The sequence below is a fragment of the Stylophora pistillata genome, chromosome 5 (genome assembly GCF_964205215.1).
Source record: "Stylophora pistillata chromosome 5, jaStyPist1.2, whole genome shotgun sequence".
In the NCBI taxonomy this organism is placed as follows: Eukaryota; Metazoa; Cnidaria; class Anthozoa; order Scleractinia; family Pocilloporidae; genus Stylophora; species Stylophora pistillata.
Window position 1 is genome coordinate 15,254,211 of NC_142523.1, and position 17,573 is coordinate 15,271,783.

The window sequence follows — 17,573 nt, forward strand, 5'->3', positions numbered from 1 at the left end:
TTGAAAAGAAAAAAAAAATAATAGTCGAAAGATTTTGAACTGACGCGAAGAGTTTTGCTGGAAAAATGAATTTGCTGAAAATCTCGAACTGTCAAATCAGCAATTTCCGAGAAATCTTGCGAAGTGACATTTGGAGTTTCTGAGAATAGTGTTGCATAACAATGATTCGGGGATTCCCCAAACACAACTCATTTTCACGGATTGCGTCATGTCGATAGAGCCATCTTTTGCTCTTCTTAGAGTGTTTGTATAAAATTAATTTGCATTTTTTTCTTTTAACCTTTTGAACTTCATTTCTAATATTTCCTCCCGCTGCACCAGGCTTATCTTTCTGAGAAATGTTTTTGCTTCAGTCAGTTTTAGGGGATTCCCCAGAAGAATAACAATCTGAGAGAAGGATCAAGGTGAAACATAACGAAGCGTCCGACTTTATGAAAATAATTTTCAACGACCTTTCTTAATTAAATCGTGGAAATTTTGGGGAGTTTCTTTGTCTACTACATGACGTTCGGCTAGCATAAAATAATCAATTTGGTCTGACAGTTAGGACTGTAAACTGTTTTGATCGAGAGACCATCGAGTCTAACAGCACTGTAGCTTTTTATGCATAATTGCTTTTATCAACTGTTAGAACAAGGTTATAGAGTCTGACAAATAGTAATAATAATAATAATTATAGTTCACCACTAAATTTTCTCCGGTTCTCATTGGTTTAAATCGATCACGTGACGCGATAGTGTTCATCCGTGGAGAGACACTATCAGCCCATAGTGCCCGTCCGCAGAAAATACCTGGATTGATAGTACTCATTCGTGAAAAGTTTTGAATAGTTTGACGGCCGCGAAGTTAGGCAGATCGGAAAAACAGTGACCTTTCAATTCTGAAAGGTATAACGTATTATTTAGCCAATGTACGGTTGCGAATTATTGACATTTGTGACAAGCTGTAGGCGCGGAAGAAAATTTAGTGGTAAACAATAAAAGCAATAGAGTGTTTATGTCTCGGAACTATCGGTCTGATAGTTACCCCTTGGAAGATGGAATTTGAGATACATGATATAAAATAAACTGCAAGCTTTATGTACAGTTTGCAGAACCTAAAAAACTACAACTAACTATATCGAAAGCAAAAATCGAGTTTAGGTTACTGGAGACTGACTGTGAAAACAGGATTTTGCCTTCACAAATAGACGGACAGACGGGAACAACTCTATAAACTTCCTCTGGGAAAAGGCTTGCCTGGGGGTGCTCGCTGGCTGCGGGAATTAAGGCCGGAATCTTTTACGGCTGATGACTATCCTTAGTACAATGACTAACAACAACGTTGGCTCCAAAGTAAATTTATTCTGCAACCGCTACTGAACTGACGTGGCCCTAATCTGGCCTGACCTAAACTAACTTGACCAAAACTGGCTCGACTCCTAGCGTAGTTTCTCCTGGCTAGAACTGGCTCGACCAAAGAAAGCTTTTCAAAACAGCTGTATTTAAGCCTACTGTACAAAGGATTAGGTAATGCCATGAATTATCTAAAGGATCACGTAATCTACTACAATATTGATTGGTTAGGCAGGGATTCGCCTTTTACAAGATTAATTACTTTCGAAAAGTTCTCGTGGATAACAACTACACAAAAGGACATGACAGGTGACGGTTACAGTTTGACATTAATTACAGTTATGATATAATAACAACTATTTACGGCTGATTAAATAGGAACTGATAGTGTTTACGTTTTGTTTAGCTTAGCAAGATCTCACCGTTTCAACGCTGAATTTTTATATCATGATTTTTAGCGCTAGCATAAAAACTCGATGACTTAAAATCCTATAGTTACATAATTAAAGTGGGAATTCGTTCCTTGCAAAACGTACTACAAAATTAAGAATGCATAATGAGATCTAAACGAATAGAGGAGCGAGAAAAATGTACCTATTCTAAACTACTGGATTTTCTTGTTCAACACTATGTAAACGGCGTATATTACGAATTTCTAAAATGGAAAGTACTATCGCTATGGTGTTCTTGGCGATGAAGATGGACTCGTCTTTGCCAAACATAAAGAACACCACTGCACGAATAACTAAGAATGGTAGATTTACGCAAATTATTTGAGCGATATTGCGGTAAAATGCGGGACGAAGACGAATCTTCGGTCCCTCTTCGGTGAGTTCGTTTTCTGCCATTTGCCAGGGAGACAGAAACATGCTGAGGCAAGCCAACGCGATCATTGCTGCACCGAATGCTTTCGGTATTCCAATGTCGTGCTCTCTTTCTTCCAACACGATGTCGATCATCTCGATTCCATCGAACAGATCGACGGCCATGGGAAAACACAACTTGGAAACAAGCTCTCTTTCTTTTTCTTTCTTTTCATTTCCGTCTGAATCATAGAGATCACCTGTGTTTAACAACAGTAGTAGCAGAGGTGGTGTTATGCACAGAATCCCCTTCAACACATTTGGACCTAAAAATTCGGTCTTGTCGATTCTATCTCCGACAAATCCAAATACCATTGCGATGTTTATAACAAAAGCCACAATGTACAGAACCCAAATTCGAAAGAGGTAGCCAAGGTACAGCTCTTTGAGAAATAAACGTAGAATCCAAAACAAAACTGCTGGCCCAAAGGAGGTGGCAGTGAAATACCACTTGGAACTCCCTTCATACTTGGCGAGATAAGCAGACAGAAACATGCACTGTGTAATTATCAGACCGAAGAAAGCCAATCGTCCAAGCCACGTTAAAAACGAAGCCATAATTACGTGTGGGAAAGCTGTCTAAAACTGAACGATCTAGGCAAATTATGCTTACTACTGCTATAAATAATTGATACTGTATATTTGTTTAGCAAAACTTGGCAGCGAATGAGGTGATGCCACAGCGATCTTGCTTAAATGATGCAAAAGGGAATTACCCGAATATTCCAGTAGCTCACATGTACAGACATTTTGCACACGTAATTTGGTCGCTGCTGGAGACTTAATATTGTTATGCAGTTTCATTAATCTACAGTTCTCTGTTTCCTTTTTTACTCTCGATTAGAAGTAAGAAAAAAGGCTTAAGATTTTGAACTGACGAGATTTTTGTTAGAAAAATTAATTCGCTGAAAATCTGGAGCTGTCAAATCAGCAATTTCCGAGAAATCTAGCCCGATGACACGGAGTTTCTGAGAAAAGTGTTGCATAACAATGGTTCGGGGTTCCCCGATCACTACTCATTTTTCACTAATTGCGTCATGACGATGAAGCTTAGAGTATTTGTATAAAATGAATTTGCAATTCTTTCTTTTAATCTTTTGAACTTCATTTCTAATATTTACTCCCACTCTAACATTTCCGAGAAATCTATCGAAATTGCACCAAGCTTATCTTTCTGAGAAATGTTCAGTCAGTTTTAGGGGATTCCCCGGAAGAAATGGAATCTGATAGAAGGATCTAGGTGAAAGGTAACAAAGCGTGCGACTGTATGAAAATCATTTTCAACGACCTCTCTTAAATAGTGGAAATTTTGGGGAGTTTCTTGGTCTACCAAATGACGTTCGGCTAGCCTAAAATAATCAATTTGGTCTAACGGTTAGGATTGTAAACTGTTTTGATCGACAGACCATTACAGTCTAACAAAACTGAAGCTTTTTATGCATAGTTGTTTTTATTAACTGTTAGAACAAGATTAAAAAGTTTGACATATACTAACTCTTTACACTTCCAAACACAGAAAGTACAATAAATGTTCAGAGCGGTAAAATTAATAAAACCTCGTAAGCAGAAATCTTCTCACAAACACATATGTTATGGTGACACCGGTTTACAGATTTATAACCGAAGCTGCTCTGTATATATTTCCTAATGTTGGTTGTTTACCTTTCCAACAATCCCTGCCTTACTTCCTCACAAATAATGTTGGTTGAGCAGTGGCATCATAAAAAGTTTTGTCAGATGAGACAGTGGAAGCAATAACGTCTGTATTGGCAGGGAAACTAATTTCACTACTTTGATCAAGAACTGTATGGTACTATAGGTATTAGTTCTATATAGTCTGAGCAAATATACATGATAGATAAAAAGACGTCGTTAGCTAAAGCCTATCGTCGTAATTTTTTGCACTCGTGTTTGCTGATAGAAACAGAAGAATTTACTAAAAGTGGAGTTACGTAAGGTCAGCAGGCTTTCTAAGAACTTTGTCTATGGTAATTTTTTCTTCTGAGAAACGCAGGAAGTTGGCTCAAATTACGCTTCGTTAGAATGATTATAAATTCGAAGTTCACATTCCTGAGTTTCTTAGTGTAAGCAGCCTTCTTGAGCTTACAGAAAAAAACAGAAATTTGAAAATGACTTGTTCGTTGTTGGCGTTGGTCGCACGTGTTGCCTTCTTCCTCATGATGATCCTTCAAGACATTTCCTTCGCTTCGTATCCAGCATGTTACGAAAATCAAAATAGCTGGTATGCTTTACTTCTTCTCTACATACCATCCTTGATTATCTGGTCTATCATCGTGTCCAATAACAAGCCCATCACCTGGGCATTTTCTGTTTGGGGTCTGTACGTATGGCTTGCTTTGGTACCCATTATCGGAGTAATATTTGGGCGAATCGAAGACAAAATCGAAAAGGATCTGTTCCTTGGCCCGGATGTGTTGAAGATGACCCTTTGCCTAACTCCACTCGTGTTCTTGCTGTTACTTAACACATTTGAAGCGGATGGTGAAGAACGAGAGCTCTTATCAAAGCTGGCCTTCCAAATAACATTAGATCTCTTCGACGGAATTGAAATGTTGGAAGTTATTCTGGAGGAAAATGAACTTTCTCATGGCCTTTCCAAGAGCTTTGAGACAGCTACCGTTACCTTCGTCTGCATAAGTTTCGTGCTTTCGCATTTTCAATTGGAGGAGAACAGATTTTTGGACCAGTCTCATTACAAATTTATAGCCACCATACGTATCACCCTTCAGATTTTGCTTGGCAATTGTGTGTTTCTAGGCCTTCGTTTGACTCTGTTCTTTAAGTACAAGAGAGATGCGTCAATTTTTATCGCCAAAAATGGCATCTTGATCATTCATGGCATTTTAGAGATTATTTATTTGCGGAAGCATCAATAAGCAAAAACTACTGCAGAAGCCACACTGTTCTTTGAAGATTTCAATCATATATAGTAAGTTCTTAATCAAATTCGCACAACCGACATGTTTTAGCTCCTTTTCGATGCTTTATTTTCCTTGTTTGTATGATGTGTAGATTGTTAGATTAAAATTATTATTAGATTGTCTGATCGTGCGGTCTATTTCCGGAGCTGGCGTCGCATGTGGGTTGAGTTTGCTGTTGGTTCTCGTCCTTGCTCCGAAAGTTTTTCTCCATGCAGGTCCTCCGGTTTTCCTCCCTCCACAAAAACTAACATTCCAAATTCCAATTCGATTTTAAAACAGTAAGTTAATGGTGTAAGGAGGGGGACATTGGGATTTGCGGTGTTACGGTGTTGACCCTCATTTAAATGCGATATCGCGGTGAGATCTCAAACCCCACGGTGTTCGATGTTTGTAATTTCAAATCGACGGTGTTCGGTGAAATAAACCATTTCTGGTGCTGCAGTTTATTCTGTAACCCTTTTAAAAACTAGAAAAATAACCCAAGGTTGATTGTCGAACGAAATAAACAAAACTCCACTCTCTCAGAAATAGCGCTGCAATCACAAACCCTAACGCCTACTCTGATATCTTTGCTAGGGAATCTTGGTTTGCTTAGTGCCCGTAGAAAGAGGGCTGGTAGACTGGTTCGCCTGAAGAGAGCGAAGCAATATTTCAACTTTGCCCTCACAGCCAAGAATCATTCCTTGTTGCATGGTAATGAACACAAGATCTGTTGTTAAAGTGGACGCCTTTCCTGCCCTTGTTGCTGAATTGTTGACAAATAACTGCGACCTGTGTTTTTTAACTGAAACTTGGCTGAAGCCTATACATCCAACTCACATTTTTTGCTCCAATGGATTTTGTATGATTCGTAAAGACAGATTAGATCGTGGTGGAGGTGGCTCGCTGTCATTTGCAGGGGAGATTGGAAAATCGAACGACTCGATGGTCCTCTTTCCAGTGATTTTGAATGTTTATGGCTGAGAGTTTCGACTCCTAATTCTGTCTACTGCGCATGTGTTGCTTACCATCCTGACGAGTCCTCGTATGATCAAGAGGAACTGTTGGATTTTCTGACCCTAACCTTAAAAACCCTAACCCTAAACCCTAACCTAACCCTAACCCAGCCTGCTGCCTAAACGTGAATAAACTCAAACAACATTTTGAGTTTCCAGTTATAATAATAATAGTTAAATGAATCAATTATCTTTCCAATAAAAATTAATATATTGACTTCATCGAACCTTCTTACAACCCAAAAACATCAGATACACTCTTTGCAACCTTAATTTCCACTTGGTAAATTAGAGGAGTTATCTGACAATTTGATGAGAACCTGTAAAGCCGATAGCATCAGTGAGGACAAAAACCAAATTATTTCCCAAGGCTTGTATCCCTGGAAACAAGTCTGAATGAAGTCAAATTAAATAATGAAGAGAGTTTCGTTGACCTCTTTATGAAAATGGATAATTTACACCGATTAGGTTTTAGAGAAATGAAACTAAAGTCAAAAGGAGACTGATACTGCATATTAAGTGGTAATGGGCACCAACCTGGCGCCGAACGCGAAAATAGTCCATTTTACAGTTGTCTGCTTGGTTGCCAAGCCCTTCAATGGTTGTGAGGCTAGAGATGACCTTGTTATGATACAAACCTTGCTGCCTTTCAAATGTAAATCACTTTGTTATCATGCTAACTAGATACAGACAGGTCTCTATCACAACAAGGTGATAAAACAAACCAATTCCACTCGCGCATGCGCAGACAAAGTACCTCTCTGCTTAATATGTTTACTTCACTGAGGTATTCATGACTGATCATCAGCCGTGACGTGTAGAACATTTTACCATTATTCAAGAGGAGAAAAGAATTAACGCAAAGTCAATAAGTCTACATACACTTGATACAAAAATTAACTGCTATTTCAGCGCAAATTACACGACTCATAGTTATTTCTCATCACATTCAACTGGATAAAATACAATAATCTAGTCTATATAAGATGAAATTGGAGATACATGATATAAAATAAATTGTAAGCTTTATTTACAGTTTGCCGACCCTTAAAATTATAAATACATCGGAAGCAAAAATCGAGTCTTCTCGCATTAGGTTACTGGAGAAGTTAAAATGGGAATTTGTTGCTTGCAAAACGTAGTAGAAAAATAGAAATGCTTTATGAGATCTTCATATGAATCGAGGAGTTAGAAAAATTTACCTGTTCTAAACTACTTGATCTGCTTGTCCAACCCTACGTAAACGGCGTAGATTACGAATTTCCAAAATGGAAAGTACTATTGCTATGCCGTTCTTGACGATGAAGATGGACTCGTCTTTACCAAAGGTAAAGAACACCACAGCACGAATAACCAAGAATGGTAGATTTACGCAAAATATTTGGGCAATATTGCGGTAAAATGCGGTACGAAGACGAATCTTCGGTCCCTCTTCGGTGAGTTCGTTTACTGCCATTTGCCAGGGAGACAGAAACATGCTGAGGCAAGCCAACAAGATCATTGCTGCACCGAATGCTTTCGGTATTCCAATGTCGTGCTCTCTTTCTTCCAACACGATGTCGATCATCTCGATTCCATCGAACAGATCGACGGCCATGGGAAAACACAACTTGGAAACAAGCTCTCTTTCTTTTTCTTTCTTTTCATTTCCGTCTGAATCATAGTGATCACCTGTGTTTAACAACAGTAGTAGCAGAGGTGGTGTTATGCACAGAATCCCCTTCAATACATTTGGACCTAAAAACTCGGTCTTGTCGATTCTATCTCCGACAAATCCAAATACCATTGCGATGTTTATAACAAAAGCCACAATGTACAGAACCCAAATTCGAAAGAGGTAGCCAAGGTACAGCTCTTTGAGAAATAAACGAAGAATCCAAAACAAAACTGCTGGCCCAAAGGAGGTGGCGGTGGAATACCACTTGGAACTGCCTTCATACTTGGCGAGAAAAGCAGACAGAAACATGCACTGTGTAATTATCAGACCGAAGAAAGCCAATCGTCCAAGCCATGTTAAAAACGAAGCCATAATTACGTGTGGGAAAGCTGTCTAAAACTGGACGATCTAGGCAAATTATGCTTATTACTGCTATAATAATTGATACTGTATATTTGTGTAGCAAAACTTGGCAGCGAATGAGGTGATGCCACAGCGATCTTGATTAAATGATGCAAAAGGGAATTACCCGAATATTCCAGTAGCTCACATGTACAGACATTTTGCACACGTAATTTGGTCGCTGCTGGAGACTTAATATTGTTATGCAGCTTCATTAATCTACAGTTCTCTGTTCCCTTTTTTACTCTCGATTAGAAGTAAGAAAAAAGGCTTAAGATTTTGAACTGACGAGATTTTTGTTAGAAAAATTAATTCGCTGAAAATCTGGAGCTGTCAAATCAGCAATTTCCGAGAAATCTAGCCCGATGACACGGAGTTTCTGAGAAAAGTGTTGCATAACAATGGTTCGGAGTTCCCCGATCACTACTCATTTTTCACTAATTGCGTCATGACGATGAAGCTTAGCGTATTTGTATAAAATGAATTTGCAATTCTTTCTTTTAATCTTTTGAACTTCATTTCTAATATTTACTCCCACTCTAACATTTCCGAGAAATCTATCGAAACTGCACCAAGCTTATCTTTCTGAGAAATGTTCAGTCAGTTTTAGGGGATTCCCCGGAAGAAATGGAATCTGATAGAAGGATCTAGGTGAAAGGTAACAAAGCGTGCGACTGTATGAAAATCATTTTCAACGACCTCTCTTAAATAGTGGAAATTTTGGGGAGTTTCTTGGTCTACCAAATGACGTTCGGCTAGCCTAAAATAATCAATTTGGTCTAACGGTTAGGATTGTAAACTGTTTTGATCGACAGACCATTACAGTCTAACAAAACTGAAGCTTTTTATGCATAGTTGTTTTTATTAACTGTTAGAACAAGATTAAAAAGTTTGACATATACTAACTCTTTACACTTCCAAACACAGAAAGTACAATAAATGTTCAGAGCGGTAAAATTAATAAAACCTCGTAAGCAGAAATCTTCTCACAAACACATATGTTATGGTGACACCGGTTTATAGATTTATAACCGAAGCTGCTCTGTATATATTTCCTAATGTTGGTTGTTTACCTTTCCAACAATCCCTGCCTTACTTCCTCACAAATAATGTTGGTTGAGCAGTGGCATCATAAAAAGTTTTGTCAGATGAGACAGTGGAAGCAATAACGTCTGTATTGGCAGGGAAACTAATTTCACTACTTTGATCAAGAACTGTATGGTACTATAGGTATTAGTTCTATATAGTCGGAGCAAATATACATGATAGATAAAAAGACGTCGTTAGCTAAAGCCTATCGTCGTAATTTTTTGCACTCGTGTTTGTTGATAGAAACAGAAGAATTTACTAAAAGTGGAGTTACGTAAGGTCAGCAGGCTTTCTAAGAACTTTGTCTATGGTAATTTTTTCTTCTGAGAAACGCAGGAAGTTGGCTCAAATTACGCTTCGTTAGAATGATTATAAATTCGAAGTTCACATTCCTGAGTTTCTTAGTGTAAGCAGCCTTCTTGAGCTTACAGAAAAAAAACAGAAATTTAAAAATGACTTGTTCGTTGTTGGCGTTGGTCGCACGTGCTGCCTTCTTCCTCATGATGATCCTTCAAGACATTTCCTTCGCTTCGTATCCAGCATGTTACGAAAATCAAAATAGCTGGTATGCTTTACTTCTTCTCTACATACCATCCTTGATTATCTGGTCTATCATCGTGTCCAATAACAAGCCCATCACCTGGGCATTTTCTGTTTGGGGTCTGTACGTATGGCTTGCTTTGGTACCCATTATCGGAGTAATATTTGGGCGAATCGAAGACAAAATCGAAAAGGATCTGTTCCTTGGCCCGGATGTGTTGAAGATGACCCTTTGCCTAACTCCACTCGTGTTCTTGCTGTTACTTAACACATTTGAAGCGGATGGTGAAGAACGAGAGCTCTTATCAAAGCTGGCCTTCCAAATAACATTAGATCTCTTCGACGGAATTGAAATGCTGGAAGTTATTCTGGAGGAAAATGAACTTTCTCATGGCCTTTCCAAGAGCTTTGAGACAGCTACCGTTACCTTCGTCTGCATAAGTTTCGTGCTTTCGCATTTTCAATTGGAGGAGAACAGATTTTTGGACCAGTCTCATTACAAATTTATAGCCACCATACGTATCACCCTTCAGATTTTGCTTGGCAATTGTGTGTTTCTAGGCCTTCGTTTGACTCTGTTCTTTAAGTACAAGAGAGATGCGTCAATTTTTATCGCCAAAAATGGCATCTTGATCATTCATGGCATTTTAGAGATTATTTATTTGCGGAAGCATCAATAAGCAAAAACTACTGCAGAAGCCACACTGTTCTTTGAAGATTTCAATCATATATAGTAAGTTCTTAATCAAATTCGCACAACCGACATGTTTTAGCTTTTTTTCGATGCTTTATTTTCCTTGTTTGTATGATGTGTAGATTGTTAGATTAAAATTATTATTAGATTGTCTGATCGTGCGGTCTATTTCCGGAGCTGGCGTCGCATGTGGGTTGAGTTTGCTGTTGGTTCTCGTCCTTGCTCCGAAAGTTTTTCTCCATGCAGGTCCTCCGGTTTTCCTCCCTCCACAAAAACTAACATTCCAAATTCCAATTAACAAATGGTAAACACCACAGCGTACACTATTGAGTTATGGATGCACGCGGGAGGTTGCTAAGCACGAAAGAAGCGTAAGAGTCGCTCGAGGCGATAGCCGAGAGCGACTCTAGCTTCTTGAGTGCTTAGCAAACCTCCCAAGTGCATCCATAACTCAATAGTGTACGGTGTGGTGTTTACCATTTGTTTTATAACATAACATTGATACATTGTAGCTAAAGAGTTTCCTTTTATTTAACAAATCTTACGTGACCAGAAAAAACAAGCGCGCGCGGAAAAATAGTCTTTGCATTTGCTCACGTCAGAAGCGTACACCCATGGGCAAATGGGGGACGCTAAATTGACCAATCAGAGCGCGCGCTTTACTTTGGTTATGTTATAATTCGATTTTAAAACAGTAAGTTAATGGTGTAAGGAGGGGGACATTGGGATTTGCGGTGTTACGGTGTTGACCCTCATTTAAATGCGATATCGCGGTGAGATCTCAAACCCCACGGTGTTCGATGTTTGTAATTTCAAATCGACGGTGTTCGGTGAAATAAACCATTTCTGGTGCTGCAGTTTATTCTGTAACCCTTTTAAAAACTAGAAAAATAACCCAAGGTTGATTGTCGAACGAAATAAACAAAACTCCACTCTCTCAGAAATAGCGCTGCAATCACAAACCCTAACGCCTACTCTGATATCTTTACTAGGGAATCTTGGTTTGCTTAGTGCCCGTAGAAAGAGGGCTGGTAGACTGGTTCGCCTGAAGAGAGCGAAGCAATCGAAAATCATTCCTGTTATTATTAATTCCCGGCCAACTCATGCGTAGATTGTTAATTTTGATTTTAATCACACAAGATCCCGAACACTTCGACGTATTTCAACTTTGCCCTCACAGCCAAGAATCATTCCTTGTTGCATGGTAATGAACACAAGATCTGTTGTTAAAGTGGACGCCTTTCCTGCCCTTGTTGCTGAATTGTTGACAAATAACTGCGACCTGTGTTTTTTAACTGAAACTTGGCTGAAGCCTATACATCCAACTCACATTTTTTGCTCCAATGGATTTTGTATGATTCGTAAAGACAGATTAGATCGTGGTGGAGGTGGCTCGCTGTCATTTGCAGGGGAGATTGGAATATCGAACGACTCGATGGTCCTCTTTCCAGTGATTTTGAATGTTTATGGCTGAGAGTTTCGACTCCTAATTCTGTCTACTGCGCATGTGTTGTTTACCATCCTGACGAGTCCTCGTATGATTAAGAGGAACTGTTGGATTTTCTGACCCTAACCTTAAAAACCCTAACCCTAAACCCCAACCTAACCCTAACCCAGCCTGCTGCCTAAACGTGAATAAACTCAAACAACATTTTGAGTTTCCAGTTGTAATAATAATAGTTAAATGAATAATAATAATAATAATAATATTAAAATTTATAGTGCGCAAATTCCATAAAATGTTCAAATGCGCATTACAAGATTAAAAATTACCATTAAAATAGACTTACAATAATTTTAAGAAACAATTAAAAGTAAACTTAGAATGGCTAAAAAAGCTATAAAAATGCACTACGAAAAAGGTGAGTCTTAAGTTTAGCTTTAAAAATATTTACTGTTCAAAAATATTTACTGTTCAATTTTAATCAATTATCTTTCCAATAAAAATTAATATATTGACTTCATCGAACCTGCTTACAACCCAAAAACATCAGATACACTCTTTGCAACCTTAATTTCCACTTGTTAAATTAGAGGAGTTATCTGACAATTTGATGAGAACCTGTACAGCCGATAGCATCAGTGAGGACAAAAACCAAATTATTTCCCAAGGCTTGTATCCCTGGAAACAAGTCTGAATGAAGTCAAATTAAATAATGAAGAGAGTTTCGTTGACCTCTTTATGAAATGGATAATTTACACCGATTAGGTTTTAGAGAAATGAAACTAAAGTCAAAAGGAGACTGATACTGCATATTAAGTGGCAATGGGCACCAACCTGGCGCCGAACGCGACAATAGTCCATTTTACAGTTGTGTGCTTGGTTGCCAAGCCCTTCAATGGTTGTGAGGCTAGAGATGACCTTGTTATGATACAAACCTTGCTGCCTTTCAAATGTAAATCACTTTGTTATCATGCTAACTAGATACAGACAGGTCTCTATCACAACAAGGTGATAAAACAAACCAATTCCACTCGCGCATGCGCAGACAAAGTACCTCTCTGCTTAATATGTTTACTTCACTGAGGTATTCATGACTGATCATCAGCCGTGACGTTATATTTAATTTTAATTTTGTCCGTTTTCACTGCATTATTTGCAGTGGGGAAGGACTAGAAAGGAACATAGGAACCATTCGTGCTAGTCCACCCTCCCACCCATCCCACCCCAGGGGAGGACATCCATCACACAGTAATCTCGTGTGTGGGAAATTAACGTCTCCTACCCCTAACCCTGCAGGAGACGGGACCTCCATTTATTCGTCCCTATCCGAGAAGACTAGAATATCTAACCATTTCTTGATATTACAGAAAGGTAGCAAATTCTTCTCAATTATTTTAAGACCCTGAGTGTTGGTCCGGTCGGGGCTCGAACCCTCGACCTCCCGCACAACAGTCCAGCGCTCTATCCATTGAGCTAACCGGGAGGCGGTTGAGCTAACCGGGCTAACCGAGCTAACGTGTAGAACATATTACCATTATTCAAGAGGAGAAAAGAATTAACGCAAAGTCAATAAGTCTACATACACTTGATACAAAAATTAACTGCTATTTCAGTGCAAATTACACGACTCATAGTTATTTCTCATCACATTCAACTGGATAAAATACAATAATCTAGTCTATATAAGATGAAATTGGAGATACATGATATAAAATAAATTGTAAGCTTTATTTACAGTTTGCAGACCCTTAAAATTATAAATATTTCGGAAGCAAAAATCGAGTCTTCTCGCATTAGGTTACTGGAGAAGTTAAAATGGGAATTTGTTGCTTGCAAAACGTAGTAGAAAAATAGAAATGCTTTATGAGATCTTCATATGAATCGAGGAGTTAGAAAAATTTACCTGTTCTAAACTACTTGATCTGCTTGTCCAACCCTACGTAAACGGCGTAGATTACGAATTTCCAAAATGGAAAGTACTATTGCTATGCCGTTCTTGACGATGAAGATGGACTCGTCTTTATCAAAGGTAAAGAACACCACAGCACGAATAACCAAGAATGGTAGATTTACGCAAAATATTTGGGCAATATTGCGGTAAAATGCGGTACGAAGACGAATCTTCGGTCCCTCTTCGGTGAGTTCGTTTACTGCCATTTGCCAGGGAGACAGAAACATGCTGAGGCAAGCCAACAAGATCATTGCTGCATCGAATGCTTTCGGTATTCCAATGTCGTGCTCTCTTTCTTCCAACACGATGATGATCATCTCGATTCCATCGAACAGATCGACGGCCATGGGAAAACACAACTTGGAAACAAGCTCTCTTTCTTTTTCTTTCTTTTCATTTCCGTCTGAATCATAGAGATCACCTGTGTTTAACAACAGTAGTAGCAGAAGTGGTGTTATGCACAGAATCACCTTCAATACATTTGGACCTAAAAACTCGGTCTTGTCAATTCTATCTCCGACGATTCCAAATACTATTGCAATGTTTACAACCAAGGCCACAATATATAGACTCCAAATTCGAAAGAGGCACCCAAGGTACAGCTCTTTGAGAATTAAACGAAGAATCCAAAACAAAACTGCTGGCCCAAAGGAGGTGGCAGTGATAAACCACTTGGAGCTGCCTTCATACTTGGCGAGATAAGCAGACAGAAATATGCACTGTGTAATTATTAGACTGAGGAAAGCCAATCGTCCGAGCCATGTAAAAAACGAAGCCATAATTATGTGTATCAGTGAAAGCTGTCTAAAACTGGACGATCTTACTGTGTAGGCAAATTATGCTTACTACTGCTTACTACTGCAAGAGTAACTAATACCATATATTTGTATAGCAAAACTTAGCAGCGAAGGACGTGACGCCACATCGATCTTGATCAAACGATGCAAAAGGGAATTACCCGAATATTCCAGAAGCTCACATGCACAGACACTTTGCATACGTAATTTGGTCGTTCCTGGAGACTTAACATTTTTATGCTGCTTCATCAATCTGCGGTTCTCTGATTTCCTTTTTTGCTCTCAATTAAAAAAACAAAACAGTGTACAGATTTTGAACTGACGAGATTTTTGCCAGAAACATTAATTCGCTCAAAATCTGGAGTTGTTAACTGAGCAATTTCTGAGAAATCTTGCCAAGTGACACATGGAGTTTCTGAGAAAAGTGTTGCATAACAATGATTCGGGGATTCCCCAAACACTACTCATTTTTTACGGATCGCGTTGGGACGATGGAGCCATCTTTTGCCCTTCTTAGAGTATTTGTATAAAATTAATTTGCAGTTTTCTTTTTTAATCTTTAAAACTTCATTTCTCATATTTCCTCTGACTGCAACATTTCCGAGAAATCTATCGAAACTGCACCAGGCTTATTTTTCTAAGAAATCTTTTCGCTGATATTCTGTTTTAGGGGATTCCCCGGAAACAAAAGCTATCTGATAGAAGGATCTGGGTGAAAAATAACAAAGCGTGCCACTTTATGAAAATAATCTTCAACAACCCTTTTTAAATCGTGAAATTTTGGGGAGTTTCTTTATTTACTAAATGACGTTCGGCTAGCATAAAATAATCAATTTGGTCTGACATTTAGGACTGTAAACTGTTTTGATCGAGGAAACCAATAGAGTCTAACAACAACACTAAAGCTTTTTATACATAACTGTTTTTATTAACTGTTAGAATAAGATTATAGAGTTTGACAAATACTAACTTTTTACACTTCCAAACACAGAAAGCACAATATTAATGTTCGGAGCGGTAAAATTAATAAAACCTCACAAACAGAAATCGATCTTCTCCCAAACACACATGTTGTGGTGATACAAAAAGGCCCTACAATAAATGAAACCTTGCCCCGTCACAACCATTTTATACATAACTTCTACTTTCATCGTGCAAGGTGCACTCACTCGCAGCGAAAATTTAGTGTTATTCCTTACATTTTATTGTGTTTGCATCATTATCGTCTTTGAACATTAAATTAAATAAGTGCCTTGCAAAGGTCGTGAACGAGGTGGGTTCTTGATGATTATATGATAAAACAACGAGAAACTGGAAAGACAATGCAAGTTTCGATCGAATTAAAATCACAGCGAGTCTTCATCATTCTTTTTAAATTTACAATTTGCAAAACCATAATTTGGTTTTACTTCCAGAATTTAACTAAGCATTTGCTAAAAAATCAAAAACTGGACACATAGCCGATGAAGATTAAAACAAACGCAAAGATATCTTGTTTTAAGAACGAAGTATCATCTTTCTTTCTCTTTCGGAATACTTTCAATTTTTGGCAACGAGACTCTGTTAGAAATTAAAATATCAGGGAAACTTAACAAGCAGCTGTCGATGATCGTCGAAATATGTCTTCCGTAAAAAGTCTTCAGTTTCCTTTCCTTAAATATATCTGAGTTCAGTTTATCCTCATTCGCAAATTCATCTACCTCTGTGGATCCAGTAGATCTGTGACGCGGAGAGGAAGATGAAGATCAGATTCTTCATGATGAAGAGGGTCTCGTTACCATCTTTGCTATACTCTATAAGCAGTATCAGTCGCATTACCATGAACGCCGAATTAACGAAGATGATTTGCAAAGCATTTGCGAGGATCGCCACTCCTCGGTGAAGAGAAACTTTTCCTTCGTTGAGTCTATGCTGCGCAATTTGCAGCAAAGTCGACAGGAAGCTCACGCACGCCGCTGTTATCATAGCGTATTCAAACTCTTTTGGGATACCATGACTGTTCTCTCTTTCCTCAAGCACAATATCCAGGATCTCGACGCCATCGACAAGATCTATTGTTGTCACAATAGACAGTGTCCAGGCCAGGGCTGTGTACTCTTTGTGTTCACCCAAATCGCTTGCTGTATTCACCAGAAGGAGAAAGGTAACAGGCGTGATGCACAGGATCACTTTCAAACAGGTCGGACTGAGGAATTTCTCCTCGTCGAGTACGTCTCCGCACAACGCAAAAATAACTGCGATGAAAGGGATCAAACCGAACAAAATGTAGAGACCCCAAGTACGGAACACGTTACGAAGTTTAGCCGCAGTGGCCAGACAAAATACATAATAAATCAGGGCTGGAGTAAACAACAGAAACGAGAGCAGGAAACGAAAATCATCTCTGTACCAGACAAGAAAAGCTGTCAGGAACCCACATTGGACGAACAGAAGAAGAAAGGCCAGAAAACGACCGAGCAAAATCAATCTGCAGTCCATGCTTCACTTTTCTCTTTAAAAGGGTTGTGGCTTCATCGAAGACTTTATAGTGTTAAATCTGCAGTGTATTCGTTTTCGACTCGGAAATAACATATGCAAGGGAAATATTCCTAACAGTAATTAATTTGCATTTTGTCGTAAGCTTCTAACTTAGCCTCGAAAATTAATTGTAAAATTTTGAGAATTGTAGCATACCTTATCGAGCCAAGATAAAGAGAATCTTGGAATGGATTTTTTAACTATTTTCTTTGTGGACAGGAGTTCAGAAAAAGAACCTAAAGAAAGAAGAACAGTGAGCATTTTATTTCATGGATTGAGTCATAAAGCTTCGCTGCCAGTTTCGTTTTCTGAAGGCTAGGGAATTTCCCGAAAATCTATTCGAATCTT

The 17,573-nt window shown here is 38.6% G+C and overlaps 6 protein-coding genes across 6 annotated transcripts; 2 read left to right on the plus strand and 4 right to left on the minus strand.

The window, feature by feature from the left end:
- Positions 1-1,323: 1,323 nt before the first annotated feature.
- On the minus strand, positions 1,324-2,873 carry LOC148730500 (uncharacterized). The gene has a single exon (XM_088759463.1). The coding sequence runs from the start codon at positions 2,753-2,755 to the stop codon at positions 1,934-1,936; it is 822 nt and encodes a 273-aa protein (XP_088615589.1). The 5' UTR covers positions 2,756-2,873; the 3' UTR covers positions 1,324-1,933.
- Positions 2,874-4,239: 1,366 nt separating this feature from the next.
- LOC148730501 (uncharacterized) lies at positions 4,240-5,259 on the plus strand. The gene has a single exon (XM_088759479.1). The coding sequence runs from the start codon at positions 4,327-4,329 to the stop codon at positions 5,092-5,094; it is 768 nt and encodes a 255-aa protein (XP_088615605.1). The 5' UTR covers positions 4,240-4,326; the 3' UTR covers positions 5,095-5,259.
- A 1,883-nt stretch (positions 5,260-7,142) lies between these two features.
- Positions 7,143-8,503, minus strand: LOC148730502 (uncharacterized). Its single transcript, XM_088759465.1, has one exon. It carries the CDS (start codon positions 8,161-8,163, stop codon positions 7,342-7,344), a length of 822 nt encoding a protein of 273 aa, XP_088615591.1. The 5' UTR covers positions 8,164-8,503; the 3' UTR covers positions 7,143-7,341.
- Positions 8,504-9,369: 866 nt separating this feature from the next.
- Positions 9,370-10,672, plus strand: LOC148730503 (uncharacterized). The gene has a single exon (XM_088759476.1). The coding sequence runs from the start codon at positions 9,735-9,737 to the stop codon at positions 10,500-10,502; it is 768 nt and encodes a 255-aa protein (XP_088615602.1). The 5' UTR covers positions 9,370-9,734; the 3' UTR covers positions 10,503-10,672.
- Positions 10,673-13,540: 2,868 nt separating this feature from the next.
- LOC148730504 (uncharacterized) lies at positions 13,541-15,125 on the minus strand. Its single transcript, XM_088759461.1, has one exon. The coding sequence runs from the start codon at positions 14,688-14,690 to the stop codon at positions 13,869-13,871; it is 822 nt and encodes a 273-aa protein (XP_088615587.1). The 5' UTR covers positions 14,691-15,125; the 3' UTR covers positions 13,541-13,868.
- Positions 15,126-15,614: 489 nt separating this feature from the next.
- Positions 15,615-17,330, minus strand: LOC111324251 (uncharacterized). Its single transcript, XM_022927761.2, has one exon. It carries the CDS (start codon positions 17,184-17,186, stop codon positions 16,401-16,403), a length of 786 nt encoding a protein of 261 aa, XP_022783496.2. The 5' UTR covers positions 17,187-17,330; the 3' UTR covers positions 15,615-16,400.
- Between the last annotated feature and the right edge of the window lie 243 nt (positions 17,331-17,573).